The 26265-nt window shown below is 36.9% G+C and overlaps 2 protein-coding genes across 3 annotated transcripts; both read right to left on the bottom strand.

Moving 5' to 3' along the window:
* Window positions 1–675: 675 nt before the first annotated feature.
* On the bottom strand, window positions 676–6103 carry LOC134792335 (cytochrome P450 4C1-like). The gene is made up of 9 exons (XM_063763606.1): window positions 5712–6103; window positions 5028–5140; window positions 4765–4855; window positions 4419–4604; window positions 3959–4326; window positions 3756–3824; window positions 3499–3670; window positions 3173–3343; window positions 676–1234 (listed from the first exon to the last, which is right to left on the bottom strand). Exons 1-9 carry the CDS (start codon window positions 5863–5865, stop codon window positions 1062–1064), a joined length of 1497 nt encoding a protein of 498 aa, XP_063619676.1. The 5' UTR covers window positions 5866–6103; the 3' UTR covers window positions 676–1061.
* A 2118-nt stretch (window positions 6104–8221) lies between these two features.
* Window positions 8222–24712, bottom strand: LOC134797297 (medium-chain acyl-CoA ligase ACSF2, mitochondrial). 2 transcript variants are annotated; one of them, XM_063769528.1, is made up of 13 exons: window positions 24502–24712; window positions 23601–23778; window positions 23231–23359; window positions 21881–22101; window positions 21528–21640; window positions 18808–18914; window positions 18308–18435; window positions 17809–17974; window positions 17569–17682; window positions 17065–17207; window positions 16321–16462; window positions 14534–16042; window positions 13373–13512 (listed from the first exon to the last, which is right to left on the bottom strand). In XM_063769528.1, the coding sequence occupies exons 1-12, from the start codon at window positions 24558–24560 to the stop codon at window positions 15815–15817; spliced, it is 1728 nt and encodes a 575-aa protein (XP_063625598.1). In that variant the 5' UTR covers window positions 24561–24712; the 3' UTR covers window positions 13373–13512; window positions 14534–15814. The 2 variants fall into 2 exon arrangements, with proteins under 2 accessions (XP_063625603.1, XP_063625598.1); XM_063769533.1 differs by lacking the exons at window positions 16321–16462; window positions 17065–17207; window positions 17569–17682; ... (6 more) ...; window positions 23601–23778; window positions 24502–24712 and adding exons at window positions 8222–8534; window positions 9147–9288; window positions 9623–9765; ... (5 more) ...; window positions 11986–12203; window positions 12689–12817 and having other exon boundaries at window positions 13347–13512; window positions 14534–15731.
* Between the last annotated feature and the right edge of the window lie 1553 nt (window positions 24713–26265).

Here is a 26265-nt window from a genome sequence, read left to right as displayed (position 1 = left end):
GGAGCAAATACTGTTATTGTTATGTAAGTTTAAAGTGGCATAAGGGGTTAAATATAGTATTTAGTTGGGGTTTTAGGATTTATTTCATTTGAATGACAGAATTTCTTTCATATGTGCTCAGAAAAATTGATTGTGTGTCACATTAAAAGTAAAAATATTCAATTTTGTGATTTTATATGAAAAAGTCAGAAAATACATTTTCACCTCTAAATCGGTATTGTTTTTTGCTTAAACTGTCTGTCAGTGTCGTTTTCTAATAGACAGAATTTAAATCTTGAGAGCTCATTGCAATCAATCGTGAAAATGAAATAAAACTTTATTTTCAAGAGATTGGTTAGTATACACATAAATCAGTCGATATCAAAAGTTTCTATTTGCATTACAGAACAAGTCGCAATATTTTTTTAATCTCAGATATATAAGGCATTATTATTTGTAGTCAACTATGTAACTTACTTCAGGAACATAGTTTTTTAGGCGGCTAAACTTAAAACTTCTCTATCGTAAAGTTGCTCATTTCACAACATTATTTAAAAAAAATCATATCTCTGTAACTACGCAACCTAGAAGGTTGATCTTTTGTGTTATCGATAGCTTATTTATTGTAGATTACTGGGGTATGCATAACTCCATACCCGCCATAAGGTACCTTTGACCGTGGGACGTCACATATGTTTCCTACTGGAACCATGACTGTAGGTTAAAATCTGTTCACCCCAATCGGATGCGGCATCAGTGTAATAAACGCTTAGAAGGAGGTTTTCAATTCGTCGGGGTCTTACCCCCTTATTCATAAAACTTTACGAGCCTGAATAGGTTAAATTATGTTTTATCCCTTTCTTACAAATGCAAACGATTCATAGCAAACTCAGGCTTGTAATGCGTTTATGATTGCGGCCATTAGAGTGTTTTAAATGTAGGTAGGTATATTTGCCGATTTCTCGAATACGGTGGGACCGGTATGATGATTTCTTGTGGGATTCTGGAGAAACCGAGGATATCCACCACATCCGTGGGCCACGCTACCGGCCCCAGTAGGAACCTCCGCAGTACCTCGCACATCAGCAGTCGCTGGAGTCCCGACTGACGAACCGGACGTATAGCGGGTGCGCGGCCCGCAGTACCAGGTCGCCGGTGAACCTCACATCCTCGGGCCGCGTTACCGGCTCCAACCGGAACCGCCGCAACAGCCCGCACATCACCACTTTCAACTCCATCATAGCGAACTTCATACCTGGAATAGTAGATTGTTAACCAAGGGTTGAAAGGCACCCATTTCTGTCGAGGTAGTTTGGCGCTCGAACGCAGTGAGAGCGCCAATAGTCCGAGACAGAGATGGTGCCTTTCACCCGAGTTAAACACTCTACTTTTCATATCGAATGCGAGGAAACCAAACAAGACAAGGCAATTTCGCAAAATCAGTAATTGAAGTACCTAATAGACCTACGGCCATGATATTTTTCCTTACAACTTACTTACTTGCAATCAGAGACTTTACATGTGTGAAGATTAATAACCCCTAGCGAAAATCATTTAGATTGCAATATTTACGACAGCACACATTTTTTAACAAACTGCAGTAATTTTAAAATTATTTGTTCATTATAATATGAAAAGCAGCGGGATTGCCTCTTACTTTTTAATTTTATACTTTTTCGTTCTAAAAGCCGCAACAGACTACCGGACCGCACCGCGAACTTGGTGCGCCACACCACGTAATAACATAATAAAAGTATTTTAAATATTAAATAACAATTTAATTAATAATATGAGAAAGTTTTATCTTGTATTTTATTTTATTTTCATGAATATAGTGCTAAATAACTTTAAATACCAATTTAATACCGTAGAAACGTTTAACTGTGGCTGTATAAGATTCTGCCTTTGCTCATTTACGCAAGTGTAAGGTTTAAAAAAATATTTTTGGTGTATTCCTTTTGGTTCCCGCCTTATGAAATCGAGTAAATAGAATTCAACGAAAGAAATCAAGAATAATTTGTTTTTAACAATTTACTTACATCATTTTTTATAAAAAAAGGATCAACGTGGGATTAGTAAAATTAAACAATTACCAATTGTTCCAGGCGAGGAAATAAAGACATTATTTTTCCATTTTGTTTCCACCCAGTCGTTCGTGGGACGGGTACGCAGAGGAGTACACCACTTTTCTGCGCTAGAGCATAAACATATCACTTTCTGCGCACCTTTTAGAACAACAACGACCCACTTTTAGAGCATGAGATATGAAAAACATTTTGAATAGATGTAGTACTTAATTACCTAATTTACCTATACGCATTACAAATAGGTACTGCCAGTCGAGCCTCCTAGACCTATCATCGATTATTAAGTGTTACATTTATTCCCGGTGTCAGGCGTGAATTTAATCTAAAAGATGATTTAGGTAGGACCTATACAACTTTATTGCTGTTGACAATGCAATGGTATGAAAAAATAAAGAAATAAATGAAACCATTACGATATTTTAGACAGCTAACTACAGTTGATTTGAATAATTAAAATTACAGTAGGTACCTTGGAACTATAGGTACAATGTATAACATGTAATAATCTTACTTGTCTATAACAAGACATTTGCATAAATTCCTGCATTTGAATAATGTGTAGGACAAAGGAATAGCTGGCCTCCTTATCAGAGGAACCCTCGGCCCGTTATTTATAGCGTCCGTGGTCCTTATGTTACGCCTGGTCATTCAACTTTGTGCTACAGTATTTCGTCTAAGTACACAATACACAATTCAGACTCAACAATATAACGTTTTGAAAAGTAGTTTGTTCAAACCAGTAGAATAAATCAATAATATTTTAAATAGGTACCCGATTTACAATTAACTAGGTACATTATCAAAACTACACAACGGGACTTAATCGCGTATTTAAGTTTTAAGATTTACTTCCGACGTTTCGAGGACAGCGTTGTCCCCGTGGTCTCGGAGAAGACTCAACAACACACGCCACGGTGGAAGCCTGGGCTTCGCCACCTATAAGCTCTGTGAGCCACCAGTTAAGGTTATGTAGGGTAAGACAAACATAGTTTATTGTACTCGGGGCAAGAGTAACAGTATGAGGATTCCCTACAAGTGTTACTCTTGTTTGACTCCCAGTGTTGGACTTACCCCATCTGACCTTATAATTGTAGTAAATTACTTGCCTATACAATTCCTTGGTCCAGCGCTAAATGGTATGTAAGCATACGGATGTCGTTTTCCATTAAAAAACCTTTCCGGTATAAATCGTTCAGGGTCTGGGTAAAGAGCTTCATCTCGGTGGATATCGAAGACGTTGATCTGGCAAATAGTACCAGCTGGTACTCTATAGCCTCCTGAAAATACATGAAATGAAAGTTGAAACACACGTGTATTAACCAATTCACAACACCGTAGTGATCCCAATTGTATTTTTGTTGGGTCACTTGTATTGTATTGCTGATTACTTATAGTAATTATGGTACCTACCCATTACGTATATTTTACTTACCTAATGTAACGTCTTCAGTCATGTGGCGAGCGATAAATGGCACGCTGGGGTAAAGGCGCAGGGACTCCTTGATGCAGCACTCCAGATACTTCATCTCGCCCAGGTCTTCGAATGTCACTTGTCGATGACTATCGTTTCCAAATATACGTTGCAGCTCCTCGTAAATACAATTCTGAAAAAACATATATTTATAAACAACTTCAACTCCGGAGAACTTTGTGAGGAAAGTCAAATAAACAAAGTTAGCCCGTATATACTTGGACAATTGGTTCGTTGGCGATCCTCATTATCATAAAACAAAGCGCCATAGCAGTTGTATCGTGACCCTGAAATCATAATATGATGTTGAATTGGTGATAGATTCCGATATTTATAAATATAATGTATAAGGATGCGAAAAAAAGTTTTTTTGTTATAAAATCTCTTCATGAAAATGTATTTATATAAGAAAATCTTTCACCTCAAACATAAACGTGTCCACTTCTTCCCTAATTCCAGTCTCGTCTATTTTGTTATCCCTTTCGTTGACAAGAAGCAAGTCCAAAAATGCTTGTTTCTTTTTTTGACCATGCACTTCCGAACCGTCATTAACTTTCTCATTAGTAGCTTTGGAAAATTTCCTTTCTAGAATAACTTGGTTTGTAAATTTATGTAAATATTTCAAGGCAGACTTTTCCATTCTCCAAAATGCAGAGAGGTAAAATATTCCATCGGGATACAGCCAAGGTCGGATCATTCGGTTGACTATACAATAACCAATCGTATGGAGCGCTGAAAAGTATTTTTTTGATTCTGTACCTTCACGTAATGACGTACCCATGGAAGTCTCTAAAAAATGCACCAAATGTCCATGATTACTATTATCCCACTTTAACAAACTGCTATATGTATACGTATATGTACCTATATTTAAAACATACCGCACATAATGCGAAGAGTTGCCTTGGTTATGATAGGCAGCAAATCGGTCCTGGGGCTGCCGAGGTCGGCCTGCACACAGCCCACCAGCTCCTCCGTTTGCTCGATAATCGTATGGCTGAACTGCTTCAGAATGTTGAAGTGAAACGCCGCAGTTAGCAACTTTCGCCTTTGGTGCCATTTATTTCCTATTAGTACAAGATATTACATTGTAATGGCTAAATTTAAGAATATGTCAATGGTAAATATATTATATAATCATAATCCATCAAGATCCCATAAAATCTAACATGGTATTTAATATTTATGGTAATTAAATATGACCATATCACGGAACGCCATACTTGCCGTTGCTCACTAGTAATCCTTGGCCGAGCCAGGGTGCTAGGAAAGTGTACGGAATGCGTTTTTCGTTAAAACGGGTTGTAGACAGTATTGTCTGAAAAACAGTTTCGAATATGATAATTCCCTTCAATACTAGAAACAAGTTCAATAGTTATACTGATAGGTATAGTATTATATGTAAACTACAGACCCCTAAAAATAGCATGATTGATTGTTTGAAGTACCTAATATTACTTCTGCAAATCATAAGACTGTAACTATTTTACCTCGATATCCAGTGGGTCGTAAATGTTAATAACGCGAACATTGAAAGAAGTTAGTTTTATTATTGGTCCTTTAATCTCAGCTCGCAGTTTTCTTGCAAATAAAAATAGTTCATCTGAAACCATAATGTTCATAACATACGCGCGTGTACCGAAGTTCAATAACAACACGACGACGACTAAGTACATAACTACACGTAGACGTTTCAGACTTAAGAAGATAGTCGATACAACCGCTTCTCCTTACAAACGTAGTCCCCATTTTCCTTCCTAGCTGGATATTAACATTATGGAAACTATTTTTATACAATAATATTTATCTTAAAATCCTCAAATGACTAGCAGCACAGCGGTGCACTGCGTTAACTGTTCTGTTATATAAAAAAAAAATTGATATAAAATATGGAGTTATTTAGGTTTTACTCCAAAAATTGTACCGGCCCAGTTTACGGTATGTTTGTGTGTGTGGCATTGGCATTCCGGGGGTTCTGTGGGAATTTGCCGAATCTTGAAGAATCTTGAAGATTCGGCAAATTCCCACAGAACCCCCGGAATGCCAATGCCACACACACACAAAGGTATATATTATTGGTTTTCATACCGTTTATTTTATCTTAGCCTTTATTTAGCCATGGCGATTTTCGTTTTCGACTCGTTTAAGTAATAGTGAATAAGAATAACATGTACCTGGCGGTAATAAAACCTGAAAGATGTTTCCTATCAGAGGCCACCCTCTTGGTCCAGGAATTTTGGCGATTAGTCGGCCTGCATGACTATATCTAATGTGCAAATGCAACCCAATAAATAACACTAAAATTAATAACGGTATACACAGTAACATCGCGAATCTGCCCGGATGCAAAACTTGGCAACGACTGGCGCATTCGTTTGTTATATATGTACTTAATAATTTCTACATACTCGTACTTATCGTTTACAATTATAATGCAATAAATTATCCATGACGTCTGGGTCACAGTGCGAGTTGATACACAAATATGAACCTTAATTAATTAAGCCTCACTGGCAAAGTATAGTTTGTCAAAGGACTGTCCCATTTGAATCATAGAGAGAATCATACTATCTTTGTGTTACACTAGTACAGCACCCAAAAGAAAAGGATGAGTATAGTTTTCCTGGTTCTTACTGACTGACAAATTGGTTTGACCAACAATAGTAATTTGCTAATTTTACTATCAAGTACCTGGAAGACCGAGCTTTGCTCGGAAAACATATAAAAACTCAAAAATGGTTTGATTTTTAAGTTTTTGTGTTTATTAGTACCTACTATACATATAATATAATATAATCGCTGAGTTCCCTCAAGCATAATATTGCTCAATTTTAGAAATAAGGTCACTGTGGGCAAGTCCGTCTACAAGGCAAGTCCGTCAACACGTTACAACTTTTGAATTTGAAGGCGTATGCGACTTTGGAGTCCAGTCGATTAACCAGTTTTTCGTGCTAGTTCCGTCACTGTAAAACAGATGGCGCTGTGACAACCAACTTCAGAGCAATCCGCCTCAACAAGTCATTTCGTGTTTTGAACTCGAAGTCATAGTGCGACAGCCGTTCGAAAAAAAAATAGTTTTTGAAAAGATTGTGCATCAGAAAGTAACTACGTAGGTAGCATAAGAACCAGTTGTCTTTATTCTATTTTTAAAATATCAGAAATTAGCTTAGTTTTGTAATTATACGTTCCACAATTTATCATATTAAAATTTGACTAAGTTGGAAAGTCCGTCTATTATGTTCAAGGCAAGTCCGTCATAATACTTTCGTTAAATCAGAGATTACCAACTGTTTTTGCGACTTTAATATTATAACAATTTGATAAGTTATCAAAAAATCCTCCTGACTTTGCGCATGATGTTACTTTGTTAAATTTTAATGTCAGTATATTAAAAGAAACGATTAAAATTCATTTTAAAATTACTATTGATCTTTTATTTCGGAAATCAAAAAAAATAATTATGTTTAATTATTTGCCAAAAAAGGTTTACGACCCCATTTTGGTAGTATATCCGGACTTGCCTTTGTTTTAGAAAAATGGTGTTTATTTCGAATCTGAACCGTATATTAACAAGTTTAAAATACACTTTTCATTGTCTTGATCCGTTCTTTTTAGGAATTTGACTACGAACATATACGCACCCATAGATTGGCTGATATCATAACTAGACGGACTTCCCTTAAACTGCTCGGGAAGTCCGTCTACTCGCCGAATTTTAAAAAATGCCATTGTTTTTGCTTAATTTGTGCTGGAAATTATCTGTCACTAAGGTTAAACTATTAATTATTAACCCTTTATAAGGCATAAGGGTGTCAGGAATTATGCAAAATAGAATGCCATCACTTTGAAATAAAGTTCAAAATCAGGTGGGAAATATATTCCCTCTGCCTTATCTTCATCGTCTGCGATTACAAGCAGTAACATAGGTGAATAATTAACGGAACTAGATCACTCCAAAGTCAAAAAAATAAAAGTATGCCGGACTTCGCCACAGTGACCTTAATTATAATTTTTTAGTTTTTGTGCAAAATTTATTAGGTAGGTACTTATAGTTTTTTAAAGTGTATTGTTCATTTCGTGATTTTTTCTATAGAGCGAAAGTCAAAAACTCTGGATTCTAATCGCTGAAGTCCCTAGAAAAAAGCCTCAAGATTGCTAATTAAAACCGTATTCTGATCTAAAAAGCGCTACGACCTTTCAAAAACTCCGTTCTCTGAGCCCTGAGCCTACTGCACCTTAAACGACCCCGAATGTACGGTCGCGCGTATAAATTTACATATTAGTAGGTATGCTGGCCTACGTTTTATTTGATACAGAAAGGCGGAAATTTTGATGAAACTTTTATAAGCCGGTAAAGCCAGGGGCTTTTTGATAGGCTGTTAGTACGAGTATGTGGGGTTACCATACATAGGTAAATAACTAAACACGACGAATGTAATAAAATAAGATTTTAATTAACGTTATTATTCACAACGACGGTAATCGCGTAAAATTTAGTTTTTAATTTACCTCTGACGTTGCGAGGACGGCGCTATCCCCGCGTGGTCTCGGAGGAGACTGGCAAAATTTGGCATCAACTTTTTTTTTAGGCGTTATGGTTGGGGGTAGTGAAATAATATTGATTAAAAATCCTGATTTATCAGTGTTTAATTAACGTTGTTCTATAGAACAATCCATGGTTATTCATAGTACTGTCTCATACTCGTAGTTCTTGGAAATAATACATTATATTTATATTCAGCACGTATGGTGTAGGTACCTAATTAAGCTTAGAGCTTCCCCGACTCAATCAAGTCCCGAATCTTAAATTTCTGTATTTTCCCGGAGTTGGTTTTGGGGAATTGCTCGGCGACCCTCAGCAGGCGCGGGATCTTGAACTTGGCGAGGCGGCCGTCGAGGTGCCGGCGCAGGTCAACCGCGCTGAACTTGGCGCCGGCGCGCACGCGCACTACGGCGCACAGCTCCTCGCCCAGCCTTTCATCGGAGACGCCTACCACCTGGGAATTATACAAATAAACTATTTTGCTTTCATTCAACACTTTAGTTTGTTTTCATTGCTCTTCAGTGAAATATTTTAACAGATGTACAACTTAGTAGGTAAGTATATATCCAACATTGCGAAAGTGTTATGTTTTTTCCCATTGCTCATTATAGCTGCATGAAATTTAAACTAATATACATAGTCATGGCACCAGTCATGAAATATTTAAGAGAAAATTTGGAGTATTTTTGATATTTCACTGAAACCTGTAAAACTTCAATCGCTCTGCGCGTTAATAGTTGAATGTGTTATTCGTCTTTTATGTTTTCAACATGTATAAAAAAATTAACTGCAATTGAATACAACAAAATAACAAACCTAAATTAATTAAACGTTAAATTTAAGCAGCTCTCTATGACTCTTTTTTGGTAAAATATTGCCAATGTCTAATTATGGGGGGCCAAGTTCATTTGTTTATAGCAAAGTTTGTACACCTAGTTAAAGGCAGCGTCCTCTATCTCCTTAGTCGCCATTATAACATTATGTCTATTAGCCGATCCATTATCCACGTGTTTTACCCCAGGCTGAATATAATCCCTAAATAAAATAGGAGTGGCAGAGTAGGTACCTGGCTCTCGACGATGTCGGGGTGCGTGTTGAGCAGGTCCTCGATCTCCTTGGGCGCGATGTTCTCCCCGCCGCGCACTATGATGTCCTTCAGCCGACCCACTATCCGCCCGTAGCCATCTTCGCCCAGGATGAACTTGTCTCTACAATAAAAATCTATATATAATTGTCTAAATAAACGTGTATACCGTGTGTCCAATGATTGCCTACATTGGGAGGACAGTAGGTTTTGACGACGACGACGTTTATCGTTGCCCTAGTCCTATACTCCTCTTACCTACATCAAATGGTTTATTATACAGGGGGACCATGGAGACTTACTCGATGATCCTCGTAAAATTAATAAAGCTTTGTATCATGTCAATAATTTTAAATACTTAACTATTATAATGGGATCATTAGCTGTAACGATAACGGTCTGATTTTTATAGCACAGTACCTAGGTACAGCTAACTGATATTGTTAAAATATGCTTACCCGGTATGCAGCCAGCCATCATCTCTAAGAGTTTCTCTTGTTTTCTTTGGATCGTCCCAGTAACCAATCATGTTGCAGTAGCCTCTTACCATCAACTCGCCAGGACTACCAAAGGGTAAGGTTTTGCCATCATCGTCGACCACCTAAGGACGAAAAATCGTTCAAAACGTAATAGTAGACCCAATTTTATATTTGTTCATGTAATTAACTAAACAAAAATAATATTTTAATTTTACCCTCGCTTCGACATGATCGTGGATATAACCAACAGTGTTGGCGACAAGCTCGGTGCTGTCGTCCGGTTGATTTTGGAACACAGCTGCTGTGGTCTCCGACAATCCAAATAAACTCTGCAACATGACATAGACTATGTGTATCTTTTTAGGACAGTTATATACATGTTACTACTTTAAAAGAATAAGTACGTTCCTTAAAATCGAAATCCAACATAAAACAACATACTACCTACATAATACAACACTTTGTGCCGCGCATCGTGTACGCATCACCATGGAGGCCCATTTTTATACGGAATTAGACAAATTATATTTAGTAAACCTTACCGTAACCATATCGGCATTAAGATGCGTTTTAATATCCTTTACAAGTTGCGGACTGCAAGGAGCCCCTCCATTCAACGCGACCCTAAGGTTGGGCTTCGCGCCAGCAGTCCTCACCAAGTTCAGTATGTCGACGAACATCGTCGGCGTGCCGTTCAGTACCGTACATCTAAACGCATTGATTACAATTAAATTACACGCGAATTGTACAAAGTATCACGGTTCTTTGGTGTGGATTTCTGCCTATTTCCATCAATCAGGAGAGACAGGGTTAGATTAATTTTCAAGTCAAGCAGGATTAGGCACTGTAGCAAAGCATCTATTAACATCGGCCATGGGAAACCGCTCTTCAATTTATAACCACCTAAAATTAGGAAATTAGAGGTTCGGTAGGTATGACATTTAGACAGTGTCTCATTCAAATAAGGCAGCGAGTAAAAATGGCCGGTATTAGGTATACTTTATCGTGATCGTCCATTCACGGTAACGACATGATTTCACGAGTTCACGGTAGTTTAAAAACGAATGCATACAATCTCATACATTTTGGTCCCCTGCTATGTCGTGACCATAAATCGTGTCGTTACCTACAGTGGACGACCAAGATAAAATATGAAAGCGCCCAATCAGAACTATTTTATATAGCTTAATTAGAGCTCAATTGTCACGAGGCCCATTTAGGCAAATTTACATTTTGTAGTTTCGGATGAAGCTACACTTTACTTCTCATTAAACAGAGCCTTCAAATTCATGTCGGGGTTGTAAATAGGCGCCGCTAGGACAAGCGTGGCGCCGTGACGCAGCGCGGCGCCCGTCGTGATCACTGAACCCATGGCGTGGAACAGTGGTGCCTGTGGAAATAAGAAAATACTTACATGAGTAGGTAGGTACACTGGCGTTCAAAAGTGCAGGGTGATGTTTCAACCGTAATATTAAGGCATTACGGTCGACATCTATCCATGCACTTTTGAACGCCACTTTACATAGCCTTTCGCGGATTTTCGCTATTTGTCCAGCGGTTATGGGCGTATGAAGAGAAGAGACGCTTTCCACATAGATTTTCGTACATTGACACTTCTGTTGATAAGATCTATTGCACGCGCATAATTATATTGATGTCAAGTTTGCACAGTGACATTGACAACCGGCATCATGGGTGGGACAGCAATATAATTATGCGCGTGCAATATAAGTAAATAAGACAGATGGCTCAAGGTACGAAAACCTATGTGGAAAGAGTCCCTTCTTTACCAAGTAAGAACTCTAACCTGGACACAAATTGTGTGATGTTCCTCGTGTAACTTTTGCCTCTTGCCTATGAAATAACTGTTGTTAATGTATCCAAAATGCGCGTCTAATGCAGCTTTGGGGTCTCCTGTAAAAAAAAAGCCTTTTCATTCAGAATATATTTTCAATTAATGTGTTTCTATCTGGACTAATTGCACCCTTGTTAAAATTACGATATCAACATTTTCCGCCTTATTGTAAGCAGTAAAATTGTACCCAAACAGTTGATTACACATTTACAAGAGCATTTTGTCACTGTTATCATATAAAATAGAGCAGCCGAAGACACATGGAAATATGAAAAAGTAACCAGCACCTAACCTGTGGTTCCTGATGTTAAATGGATGACAGCTCCGTCATCAGGCTCAACCTCGCTGCAAAACCGTGAGGCGTCTTGCTTTTTCGTCAATAGGGACTCGAAACAGAGAGTGCCACTAAAAATAAGTTTATATTATTACAGATGTTAAAATTACTTACATCTTATTATATTTCGGTTTTCATAGGTAATTATCTTACGGCAATTCCATTTTGTCACATGATATAATTGATTTTAAACTAGGAAAGGTTTTGGACTCAATGTTTCCAGGTGTATGTTTGTGAACTTCTGGTATTAATTCTTCTATAGTCTTGAAGTAGTTTCTTTTAACCGTATCTCCTATTACGATTGCTTTGAGTCCAGTTTTTTGTATGCAAAAACTTAGTTCTGGTTTTTCATAGAGAGGATTGAGCAATACCTACAAAAATAAAGTAATTATACAATGTCTCAACATTTTTAAAACGAATAACAATTAAGGTCAAGTCATATTATTTAATTGTCTTTTATTATCATCAATGTTTTATAATTATTAAATTACAATGTAGAAGATTTTTCATAGTTAATTTTATAATAACAGAATTCAAACGTAAACACTTTAACTGCATCTTCGTTCTGTATGATTTTTTTAGGATTCCGTACCCGAAGGGTGACAAGACACCGTTATTGTAATCAGTCAATCTGTTTATTGGGATTTTATCCATAACCAGTGTAATTTATATATATTCATTTTACATCTTAGATTAGATTTTTTTAATAATATGAATATAAAAGTAAAATATAAAAGCACAAAAAAATACAAAATACATATGAACACATTACAAAAAACCTAACCAAGGGTGGCTAGGGCCCAAGCTACCGATGAGGAACCGATATTCTTTATTATAATTATTTAAAATACTGTACCGATATAAGTCCCGCTCGAGCAGCGCCTACCAGGGTGACAATAAACTGCGAGTTGTTGTGCGACCAAATGCCCACCATATCCCCTTTCTCTAGGCCTTGAGCCCTTAGAGAACATCCTAAAGAGTCCGCCTGCAATCAAACATAGGTACATTTTATTTATGGTTAAATAATTAGTAGTTTCTCAAAATGTAGTATTTTTCAATATTGATTATATAGTAGGTACCTTCGTACAGAGATATTATTTTTATTACTGCAGTTGTACGCAAACAATGACTGTATCTAAGAATGAGGCCTGCCCGTAAACCACGTTTAATACCCCATTATCTACACACCAAATAAACATGATTCCGAAGTCAGATTTAACAAGGTAGGTACGAGAAGGTTCAAATAGTAGGCAGCAGCTTTAGCATTAACATGACAACTTGTCAAGATAAAAGAAAATTTACGATACAAGTGCGGAATAGAGGAAATTCCAAATGAGTGGCGATAAATTAAAACACGACCGAAGGGAGTGTTTTAAATCGACACGAGTTGCGAATTACCTATTCGCACGTATTATCTTACAATGTTTTACAGTACCTATGGCCCTGTTAATATACGCACGGAAAGTGCTCTTTGCTGCACTAATAAATATTTTAAATGTAAAATACTTAGGTACTTTATTCAATAGTTGTTCATATGTCAGCGTGACGTCTTCGTAGATTGATCGGACGGCCACACGCCCCGGCCAGCGGTCAGCGGAGGCCTCAACAACTTGGCCGAAGGTCGCGTAAGTCAGCGGCTCGGAACCGGGGTTGTGCAGATACCCATTTGATGCTAAACGACTGAAATTATAAAGTTACATGACAATGATCCCCTGGATAATTTAGTAGACAATTGTCCGTTATGATCACCTAAGGCCTCTTAACTTACGGTGCCTAATGAGGATATATAGTGCTGCCCTACGCTACGCCTGTAGTCGTACATGAGCAATTCAGACGAAACTGACATTTGACGGGAACCCGAAACTGGGCCCGTAGACAGCATGCCAATCGCTAACGCTTCGTATCGATTGAAACGCGACTGTCACTGTCGCACTAATTTGAAAGAGTGTTAGAGAGACACAAAGCGCTTCATTGTCGAAGCTATAGCGATTGACACCTTGGCTAGGCCGGCTGTACAATATTTATGTAGGCAAATTATGTGTGAAAAACATCTGTCAATCCGAGTAAATTAGGTGTAAATTTAATATTTCTGCTTCGTATAGCGTTGGCACAGACTATTAGGTTACCTACCTTTGTGACGTTTGTAGCAAAATGTTATAATTTAAAGTTTAGGTACAAACATTGTCATGGATTTGACGGAAACTAATAAAATCCATAAAGCGCATTATTTATTTTATTTATTTGTTATGAAACGACACCTAATCAATACAATAATTGATGGGCAATCGCCAGTGTTTATCTTCACAAACACCCAATTGTCTCTTTCCAAAGACCGATGTACAATATTTATATTAGACCTGAGAACTGTCCTTTATTCAAAACAAACTAATCGTTAAAAAATAAAAACCGGGTACAAAAAAGTCGAAACTTAATATACAGGTTGATCAGCGAAGGCATCTGTAGTTTATCGTTGGAAGTCCTGTTGGTGTATTCTGATTGTAATAAGAGGTTATGAATTTGATATGGATACGATCTGTTAGTCTCAAAAGTGATATTTTTGGCTGAAGAAAAAGCGGACTTTTACAAGTTAGGTTAGGTTAGGTTATATGAAAAAATATAGGTAAGTACCCGAACTTAGAAACTCCTTTTTATTTCTGAAGTCGGTAAATATTATATTAATGTATATGAACATATATCATACCTTACACTTCTATTAATAATGATATTTGAACCAGACAGCGCCGTTTTAAACATCATATTAAACATATGACAATACACTGTTATCAGTCTAGTGAGCTCAACAGCTGCATGTAAACTGCGTCACAAATTGATAAATATACATTAATAAAACTAGGTACTAAGATTACAGGTTTAACTACAACAGATATGTACTGTAAGAGTAAAAACACCAGAGCACCACTTTATAACAATATTTATTAGGGAATCACAAATATGAGAGTATAGATCTGAAAATAATATGCGATGACGCTCTCGCGCAGAACCAATCTAAGATGGACGACCACCTCTAGTGATGTGACATTCCGGTTATGGTAGTGATGTAAAACACCGCTAAATGTCGATTCAGCCGTTTAGCTCGACCATCTTCTGACCCGACCTACGCCCCGAAGGTCACTGTGATCAATGCCGCCACTGTACCTACTAAACATTTTTCCCATAAAGGAATCTCATAATAGGTAGGTACTAGTTACTTATTGGTATTCTTGACGACTAGGTAGGACATTAGATCTGTAGTTACATCGTTTAGCTACTAGAAGAGGCTAATTCAATCTTACACCTAACATCAAAACGATATCTAAATAAAGTAATTTTGTTTTAATTCGCCCGTTCGTCTCGCGCACAACGCGCGAATGAGTTATGATATTAATGAATGATAACTGACATCATTTAGACATCGTTTTAATGTCAGGTCCACGTTCGAATTGGCCTAAAGGGTTAATTCAAATAAGTTGACTGTTGTATTTATAATGCGGCGGACTTGAGGATACATCTTTAAGAAACTACCTACTTAGTTGTACAATGTTGATCAGTATACATCGATACATACACAGTTGAAGGTACAATGTGTGTATCACACAACACAGTGACCTAATTCGTTGACAATTACAATGCCAGCTCTAAAAATGTTAAATATAGTTGGTCAAGCAGATCTTGTCAGTAGAAAAAGGCGGCAAATTTGAAAAATTTAGGTGCGAAGGGATATCGTCTCATAGAAAATTTGAATTTCGCGCCTTTTTCTACTGACAAGATTTGCTTGACCATCTATAGTTAAATTGTGTGTTATTATAGAACTTATTTTTTTTATAGTTACGGTAGTCAACAAAGATTAGTCAATAAGGAAATTATTATTATTAAAATTTAGATTTCATAATATACCCAGGTCCTTGCTTATCTTATAGTGTTCCTTTCTAATATAGAATAATATAGGCATTGATTAAATTACTGATATTAGTTTATAATAAAATCAAAGTGCCCCGGATTCGATCATATCTCGAAGCTTGTACTTTTGAATCTTGCCCGACGCAGTTTTTGGAAATTCGTCTGTGACTTTCAAGAGCCTAGGGATCTTGAATTTAGCCAGTTTTCCCGAGCAGTATCGGGTCACCTCCTCAGGAGTAACAGAGGAACCATCTCGCAGACGCAATACCGCGCACAACTCCTCTCCAAGCCTCTCATCTGAAACTCCTACCACCTGTTGATAAGATTGATAAAATGATAAATATGTTTTTTAATACACACAGCAAGTGATATGATTGATAACAATGACGTTGTGTTACAAGAAGAGAGTTTACTACCTACAAAGATTTCTCGTATTCCAATATGCGGATGTTATGCGAATTATTGTTTACCTCGCTAGAATTTCACAATATGGACAGTTTGACAGTATCTATTTGGTATCTGTAGCATGATATGACTGTGCAACTTAACCCGCACTTAGGGTTCCTAGATATCAAATAAGTTGGTAGGTACTTGGCTTTCGACGATGTCGGGGTGCGTGTTGAGCAGGTCCTCGATCTCCTTGGGCGCGATGTTCTCCCCGCCGCGCACTATGATGTCCTTCAGCCGACCCACTATCCGCCCGTAGCCATCTTCGCTCAGAGTAAACTTATCGCTGTATTACACAAATTAATATGTTTGTAGTTATAAAATGTTGTTGGCCCTAACCCTCCCATCTGGTTTTACCATAGGTGACCAGCTTCACCTAACATAAGTAAGAAAAATTTACTTTAAGGTGCAGTGGGTCCGGCCAGCCCAGCAGTTTTTGAAAAATTGTAGCGTTTTTTTAGATCACAATACGGTTGCAAAAAATATGAATAGCAATTTTAAGACCTTTCTCTAGTAACTCAATCAATTCGAAACTAAATTAAACATCTTTCACTTGATGGAAAAAAATCACCAATAATGGTCTAAAACGCTCCATTAATTTTTTAACTTTTTTTCATAAATCTATTAACACGAAAATTGCTTCTAAAAATGCGTAATTTTATATCTGTTCGGTCAGATATAAAATTACGCATATAATAGATTACTTTTTTTGTTAAAAATAACAATTTAAAAACAATGATATCTACGATCCCGCGCACGCAGGCCGTACCCTGAGTGTTCAGCGAGCTGCGTTCGGAGAAGGACCTGAACTCACGGCGCCCTAAACAAAATCTGACCAACCCTGTCACCGACGAGGTCTGCTAATGTAATCGTTTTAAAAGCTGTTACCCTGTGTGCAGCCATCCATCTTCCCCTAAAGCCTGCCTGGTCTTCTCCGGCTCCCCCCAGTAGCCCATCATGGTGTTGTACCCCCTGACCATCAGCTCCCCGGAACTGCCGAATGGGACCACTTTACCTTGTTCGTCGACTACCTTCAGGTAATAGAACTTTGTTATTTAAAAAAAAACTAACTACCTGAAACCTGATAAAATCAATTCGAATTATTTTGCTAGATTTTTATACTTTGGTTTATTTTTTGTGGAAATAATAGGTACCTACCTATATCTCCTCGAATTTATCTCTCTTTTGCAAATTTCAGTCAAGTACAATTCAACCAAAATTAAAGGCAAAATAATCCACAAATACAAATTGATCAGTATCAGAGTAAGTCATGTTTATCAGTAGTACTTACTTACGTTTAAATTGGGCATTTTCGAGAGTATTAAACTAAAATCTATTAAAATCTTGTGAAGTTTGATACCCCTAGTCTATTGGTATAGGTCGGTACATTACCTTTGTTTCAACATGGTCTTGTATGTAGCCGACTGTCCCGGCAACCACATCAGTGCTGTCGTCGGGCAGCGACTGAAACACAGCTGCTGTAGTCTCTGTCATTCCGAATAAACTCTGTAACGAAAGGAGATGTTTCAATCTCTGTCATCTGCCAAACACATTGTTGTTGGCACAGATTTGTGGCCACTATGTATATTTTAGCTAGAATACTTGATCCGCGGAACATATAATACACTATACCGACACAGTGCGGGCGTTGAGGTGTTGCTGAATGTCCCGTATGAGCTGCGGGCTGCACGGCGCGCCGCCGTTCAGCGCCACGCGCAGGTTGGTGCTCACTCCCATCTTCCTCGCCAGGGACACAAGGTCCACGAACATTGTCGGCGTGCCATTTACCACGGTACATCTACAACAAGATACCTACTATCAGTCACATATATACCTACAACAGAGCTTAACCAGCATATCGGAGAAATAATAAGACAAAGCACCTGTAACTCCACACCCACTACAGATCTGATGTTCATAGTAGGTAATAGTGTCTTCATAGTACTATTTTGTAGGTACATCAATCTCTCCGTGTTCCATATCAGCGTTTTAGATTAAAGTACCTACAGTCTTACACCGTAAAAAAGCTGTTATTTAATACTCATGGGTATTATACCTACATAAATACAATATTATTAGCTTGAAGTTGAATTTATAATATTTTCTAATTTACATATTTAAATATACCTACTTCTCAGATAGCAGAGTTTTCATATTTGCCTCGACGTTGTACGTAGGTGCCGCCAGCACCAGCGACGTTCCGTGCCGGAGCGCAGAGGCCACCGTGATGACCGAACCCAGGGCGTGGAATAACGGAGACTGAAACAGATTGAAATAAAAAGAAGGGCTTTACCAACTGCAACTGGCGGACAGACGGGCGGGTCTTAACAAAACACAGCTGTTATCGCATATTTAACTGTTGTTACGCATAAGTTGTTCTTCTCGCTTCTCTGTTATATAAGGTATTATATAACAGAATTAGTACATGAAGTACTTAAGTAGTAGTACATAGTTCGTTTCGAGCTGAGACTTCAAACTCATGACAGTCATGACTGAAAATCATTACCTACCTACTGTTCAGTTAGGAGCATGAACTATTTAGCTGTAAGGTATGCACATAATCTGCACTGTCATTTTCATATTCAAATATATACTTATATATCTTATGTTTAACTATAGTAACAAGTGTACCTGAACACACGTGACTTCATGGCCTTCGTGTAGGTTTTGCCGTTTTCCCATAAAGTAAGAATTATTCACAACTCCGAAATGCGAGTCCAACGCTGCTTTTGGATCACCTGTAATAAAAAATAAATTTTAATACGATAGTAATTATGAAATAATTATTTACTACTACACATTTGTGCCCGTTAGTCAGACCATTATAGGTTTCGGCACTATAGATTATTAGTTCGCCCCGAACTGAGAACTCGCAGTTAACCAAAAATTATTATAGAGCGAATGACTTTGTTGCACCTACTTAGGTACTCGTATAGTGCGACATAAAATGTAGTTGGTCAAGCAAATGTTGTCAGTAGAAAAAGGCGCGAAATTCAAATTTTCCATGGGACGATATTCCTTCCCGCCTACGGTTTTCAAATTTGCCGCCTTTTTCTACTGACAAGATCTGCTTGATCAACTATAGTAGAAAATAAATGAGGGCACCACTTTCTACGTAACTGTCACATTGTTGACGTAAAATGCATGTAAAATGCTCACACATGGCAACAATTTAGTATGGACATTTTTGAGTTCCATTTTATTTAATTGACCGGAGCGTAGCGAAGGTCTACGTTTCGACTGGAGCATTTTGCTTTTGTATGTCCGGATGTTCTCCTCTACAGGTCGCAATTCTTAACCGAATCTCGTGAAATTTTGTGACTGGATTCTATGTCTAAATAAAATTTTTTTGTCCATCCGGTTTTTTGAATTTTTTTAAAATGGCGGAGTCGTGATAGCTCGCGCCTAAACAAATAGTGGTATCGGTACCATACGAGTGTTTTCTTTTTGAGATATGTTTATAGATTAAATGGCCAAAAATTCAGAAAATTTATTTCGCTGGTTTCGGAGGTATTGAGATATTTAATTTTAACTAATTTTAATTTGAGAAGGAGTAGCTAAATTTCGTCAACCCATCTAAGAACTATTTGGCTCAGTTTGTAAACGTTCGCTTTTTCTGTTTGCACAGAGGGTCTGGGTTCGATCCCCAGTAATTGTATGCTGGGATATTATAACTTTTTGTATTTTTTTACACATCAATTTCGTATTGTTTTTTTTTTATTTACTATATTTAAAGCTCTTAGCACCATGTTATTTCAAGCTCTGCTCGCGAGGTCTACAGCTCACAGAGCCACTAGTTTCTACTATTTTATTATGTCGCACTATAGGCAGCAATGGATTGAATGGATCAAAAATCGCCTGGATTTATTGCAAGGTCTGTGGAGCCCTTGACTGATAGATTTAAGCAAAGAGTAGTATGTATAATAAATAGGACAAAGAGAGCCCTCTCGTGGAACTTTTTTGCATCCATTTTGAAGTGCCATCTGTAATTCTTAACCAGAAATATCAACGTCAATATCAGGGGGGGAAGGGCATAAATAGCGTCTAAGTATGTTGCGAACGTAAAAAACTTTGACTTTGAAGAAAGGCTTCAGGATATTTACTAATACACGAAATCAGATTAGGTACTTTTAACTTGACTGTTGATGTAAATAAATTACCTATCATACACGGCTGGAATAACACACAATTGACCACGAAACACAATTACACGCAGCAGGTTGTGAATCTACCCGCCAAATATTTTTCTAAATTTTTTGGTAATAAATGATGGCGTATGAAAACTTTGTTTCTTTTGACATTGTAAAACTGAAAGTATTTTTATTTATCTGAATTATGTCGTAGTACAGACAATAAATGGGGTTTTATAATATTTTGAGTTTTATTTGACAAAGTTGTTTTTTTGTGACAATCGCCTCCATGGCAACGATGGCCATAAATAATCTGTTCAACAGATGTTTTTTTGTTTGATCCATGCCCTGGATACAAGACTTTTAAGACGTTATGACGACATTAAGTGAAACCATATAAAAAAAAAAAGTTTAGCGTTAAGTAATATAAATGTCGCTGTTTTTTCGAATAAAGTGCTTTATATACGACTGTCCCTCCCCTGGATTTAAGTCATCATAGAAATCATAGAGATTAAAATAATCTGTGCTAAGCCGAAATATTTCCTGTCAAATGTCAAATACCTATATTATGTTTATATTATTTTATTTTTATCTTGCTAATTATTTCAGAATGGTAAATTTAAAAACGATATTATAAAAGTGCAAACCGAGCACTTTCATTTGATACTAAAATTCGACCATGTTTTTTGCAAAAAAATGACCAGAATAGCAAGACCTCTCACAAACAGCTTTTTGGCCTTCTAAGCTCTTCTAGCTCAATAATCCCTTGATCGAGCCTGCTCATAATTTAATGACTATAATATAATGCCCTCGACTACACGTTTATTCAATTTCATTTAAATTAGAACAAATTTATTAAGTTCTTGAGTATCAAACTATCTTCTGACAGTTCAGCTTAAAAACATCGAAATGCCGGGACGTGCCGCTAGCCAGCCGCGTGATCCAAGTCGAATGTAAGAACTTCGCTTCGCTTCGCTCGCTCGTTCGATTACTCATCAGTACGGTTACCATCAGTTTGTCACTGACATAAACGCCGTCGAGAACGTAATTTACTTTCTATACATCCCGTTTGCACTAATATGCGAGTGCGAGTGAGATGTATAGAAAGTAAATTACGTTCTCGACGGCGTTTATGTCAGTGACAAACTGATGGTAACCGTACAGTTCACCACTATGTTATAAGAATGAATAAGAAAACTATTAAGTACTTGATGAAGTTACCAGTAGTTCCAGATGTAAAGTGGATGATGGCGCCGTCGTCTGGATCTACTTGAGCGCCGTACCGTGATGCATCATGCGTGTTTGCCACCAGGGAGTCGTATGTAAATGTTCCTCTGTAACGCAAGTAACGCAGAGTTTAAAGTAGGTAGATAGACTAGGTACGTAGAAAGCAGGACGCCTCTAAAATGAAATCTAACGATAAATTATTGTACGAGATTTTATTACTGGATATTGATGTCCTACATGTCATGATTCTAACCGAAGTTACAATATTTTGTTACTGTTACTCTGTTTGGGATGGTTAAAAAATGTATAAATTTAGGTATTCTAGTTTGACCGAATCAGTAACTTACGGTAATGCGTTTTTATCACACGTGATGATGGTTTTCAAACTCGGGAATATTTTGGACTCTATGGATCCTGCTTTTTGTCGATGTACTTCCGGTATCAACTGTTCTATTGTCTTATAATAGTTAGCCTTCTCTAAAGAATCACCTATAATGATGGCTTTCAACTCTGTTTTTTTAATACAGTATGTTAATTCAGGTTTCTCGTACACTGGATTTAAAGCTACCTGAAAATAAAAAGCATTATAGTTCGTTTTTTAGCATTAGAAAGAAGGTAAGCGATCTTGACATGTCTTTTAACTGAAAAACGGTTTATTTAAATCAGTAATTATTACTTATGAAAGCAGAAGAATATAAATGATCGCATTAGATTCATAATTGTTACATATTTGCAGTGACTAATATTTAAAACGTGTTTTGAAAAACACTCGTTAAAAGACACATCAAGATTGTTTACCTTTTTTCTAATGCTAAAAAAACGAACTATAATTGTATAAAAACATTAATATGGTGACGCTGTGATTTATTATCAAACGTTCTTTATTAGAATCAATTGGGACACTATTATCAAGTGTAATGAAGATATTTTATTAATTCAGTAGAAAGATCAAAAATATCTGCCACCCTGGAGTACATTTCCAAATAGAGATATTATATCTACAGTTCGAATTGAAAAGTATCTGCCAAAATCTAGGTAATTGTTCTACATAGGTATATAGAGACATATCCCTTTTGGTTAGGTAAGCTATTTAGTTATCTACATAGCTACTTTTGATACATAATCTGATATGCTACTTTTGACGCTGACTGAATAACAAATATTATAAATATCAGAATATTATAGATAGTGTATTATTCCCCGGATCAAAATAAATGAATTATTTGTAAACAACACCTTCTATAATAACAATTAATATGATAAAGAATGCTCTATGAAAGTTGATTAATTTGAAAAGATGAGTTTGCTAGAGATTTAATGACTGGTTAATTTAGAAAATTATTTAGGTATATGTCTATATTTAATAAATTAGGAAGTACACACTAAACAATAACTTAAATGTATATAAATTAATTAATTAATTAATAAACTACGAATACAATGCTAAAAAAAAATTTCTTATTCAAAAAGACCTCCGCGAGCTGTACCGGGTACAAAGGTGCCCCTCACACTTGCCGAGTTACCACGTTGGATAGCGATGGCCACCTTTGCACCAGGTACAAAACTGTTTTTCGCTATGTCAGCTATGTGTTACTTCAGGTACATAACTTTTTTTTAATCCAAGTATGCATCAGAATTAATGGTTAAAGTCCAACTCCAACTAAATAAAGAAGAAAAACATGAACCGTACGACTTACGGAGATAAGGCCGACCCTCGCCGCCGCGACCAGCGCCACGATCCAAGCAGCGTTGTTGTGCGACCAAATGCCCACCCGGTCACCCTTCTCCAGCCCTCGAGACCTTAGGGCACAGCCCAAAGCATCTGCCTGTAGAGTAAATACTTTATATTTAACAAATTAACAAAAACACTGTCGTTAAAGGGACCTATCTGGCCGTTGACGAGAAAGCTACTAGAGGGTCTTTATACCTATAGTCAATTAGTCACGCATTAAACTTACGCGTAGGTACATGAATAAAATACATTCTTAGGTGACAGGTGACAACCAAAATTCACTAAATGCAAAATGGTTTGAACAGAATACCGGCCCTTGTTGGTGTTTAACTAACTTCTGCCAGTAGCTGCTCATAGGTGAGGGTGCGGTCTTCGTACACAGAGCGCACGGCTACTCGGCCAGGGTAGCGATGCGCGCTAGCCTCAACTGCCTGGCCTATGGTCGCGTAAGTCAGGGGCTCGGAGCCGGGGTTGTGCAGATAACTCGCATTGGAAAGTGTGCGACTGGCTTGCCTGAAAATATCGAGGTTTAGGTACCTCAAATAAATATACTCATTCACAATAAATATTATTATGTGATTTGATAACAATCCCTGCAAAAAGTTATTTCCTGCTATGTTGTGTAAGTATATAATTATGACTTTTAATATAAAAAATATCACGGCTGTCTCATATTTTAATTGATAATAACAATCTCCTTATTCCGGCCGGCTGTAAGTAAAAAACGGGTTGCACTCCGGGAGTGCCGGCAGAAGTGAAAACTCAATGACATTGTAACAGTTTTTCGATCAGGTCACGTGTCCGTCTTACAAATCTTACGGTCACGTGACCTGTCGCGAGTTTAACATTTTTTCCCCATCACAAAAAGTGCACAGCGCCGCTAAAGAAGTTTTCACTTCAAAAATAATATATGATAGGTGAATTCTAATTCTGGCCATACATATACATATTTAGGTAGAAAATGACCATAAATATTAACGTAAGATTAATACTGCGATTCAAAGGAAGATTATATATTAATGAATGAATCAAGATCAAATCTAACCTAAACCAGAAGCGGTATCATGGTCGCATATTTATCACCTGTGAATCCTGTGATGCCATGCGTCACTTTTGCACTTACATATTTATTAGAACGTGAAAGGCATGGTGAGTTGGTGACAAATGATAAAGAGCCGACCATCTTAACCCTACTGGTTATTTTTTTTTACACGACATAATATAAAACGAACTTACCCTATATTTTTCCCAAAGATGATATTGAATGACTCGTAAGTAAAACGTTTAATCCACATGGTTTAATTAGTTTATTTATTGGTACTTATTCACTTATCTGGCGCTCAAGACACTGTTATCGCCGCCAGTCTACGGCACGTACTGGTTGGTTCAATGACAGCTTGTTTTGTATGTATTTATGCTAAATAATTTGAATTGCATGTTATTAAAGAGAATAAGCCCGTTACTATTATGATAACAAGCAATTCTTACCATAATATTGGATAAGAGTAGGATTGTCAATTATTAATTAAGTAATTTAATCATAATATATTAATGGTAACTAAAATTAAATAATTTTAATTTAACGAATAAGTTAGTATTTTCATATAGCTTGGGTACGGTGACAGGCGACATCTCCGTACAATTCAAAACCGAAAAATATGTATTGAGATCACAGATATCATCGTACCCAAAATCTATGTGAAAAATACTATAATCGGTAAATAGTAAATAATGCAAGTAGGGCTGTTGTATTGTTAATATTTACTAAGACAATTATAATTTATAAATATACACAAACATAGTATTATAATAAGGTAGGTGCGAATTGATTGTCGTCCTCTTACCTGGTTTGTTAGTGCACGACACCTTGCACTTTGTGACTATGCGCTGAAACTTGGCACAGTTGATTCTTAGCTGGTCTTGAGCAGATACAGACCGGTAGACATCGAGAGCCACGTCTCATTTAGTGGGGGGGAGGGGGAAGTTCGACGCCGCCGCGCTTCACTTGGAGCAACATTTCTCTAAAACTATACCTATTAGGGCATGTGATATATCATTTTCGGATAAATTAAGGATGAGAAATCTAGTTTTGGAACAAAAACAATGCACTTTCTAACAAAAAAAAAGCATAAAGTAGAAAAGACTAAACAACGTATTTGTGATTTTTTCATAATTACCATTTTTTTTTTAAGTGTAGCAGGAATCTGAAAACAAAAAATACAGTTGTAAAGCTACACTTATAACGTTTAAGAAAATGTATAGTTTATTATACAAAACTGTTGATAAATGGGAGAAAAAAAATAATATTAAGCGTGGGTCAGACTCAGAGTGATCTCAATACAAAATATTATGAATGTGGGAAAGTTACTTATAATTTGTTCTACAATCGTTTATTTTTTTAGTTTTTCGTAAGTATTCGTAAACGGTAGCCCACAGCAAAAAATAATCTTTTACGTAAATAATCTGTTTCAGATTTCTTATAAGTAAAGTAAATAAGTGCTACTTTTTCTCGGTAAGATCAATATTAAAAAAAAACATTGAAGGGAGGAAATAAATACTCAAATACGTTTTTTAGTTTTTTCTACTTTATGCTTTTTTTTTTGTTAGAAAGTGCATTGTTTTTGTTCCAAAACTAGATTTCTTATCCTTAATTTATCCGAAAATGATATATCACATGCCCTAATAGGTATAGTTTTAGAGAAATGTTGCTCCAAGTGAAGCGCGGCGGTGTCGAACTTCCCCCCTCCCCCCCACTAAATGAGACGTGGCTCTCGATGTGTACCGGTCTGTATCTGCTCAAGACCAGCTAACAATCAACTGTGCCAAGTTTCAGCACATAGTCTCAAAGTGCAAGGTCCCCATACAACGGTGTGCACTAACAAACCAGCTAAGTATCTCACTGTTCTCCAAAAACAAGTTTTTCGAACAAACTGAAGCAACTGAACTATATTGTGTTTAGTTACTTTAAACATTAAACACGTTCAACTCCTTACAGTTTTG

This window comes from Cydia splendana, chromosome 1, assembly GCF_910591565.1.
Source record: "Cydia splendana chromosome 1, ilCydSple1.2, whole genome shotgun sequence".
NCBI lineage: Eukaryota > Metazoa > Arthropoda > Insecta > Lepidoptera > Tortricidae > Cydia > Cydia splendana.
Note: the sequence above shows the minus strand (reverse complement) of the source record. Positions and strands in the feature narration are given on the sequence as shown.

Coding starts and splice junctions, on each gene's coding strand:
- LOC134797297 (XM_063769528.1), bottom strand. CDS start 24,560: ATGTGGATTAAACGTTTTACTTACGAGTCATTCAATATCATCTTTGGG. Junction 16,463..17,064: donor GATGGATGGCTGCACACAGG/GTAACAGCTTTT, acceptor TGTGTAATACAG/CGATAAGTTTACTCTGAGCG. Junction 16,043..16,320: donor CCGACATCGTCGAAAGCCAA/GTACCTACCAAC, acceptor TCTTATCAACAG/GTGGTAGGAGTTTCAGATGA.
- LOC134792335 (XM_063763606.1), bottom strand. CDS start 5,865: ATGTTACTGTGTATACCGTTATTAATTTTAGTGTTATTTATTGGGTTG. Junction 3,825..3,958: donor TGGACACGTTTATGTTTGAG/GTGAAAGATTTT, acceptor TTATGATTTCAG/GGTCACGATACAACTGCTAT. Junction 1,235..3,172: donor TGGACCAAGGAATTGTATAG/GCAAGTAATTTA, acceptor CTACTATTCCAG/GTATGAAGTTCGCTATGATG.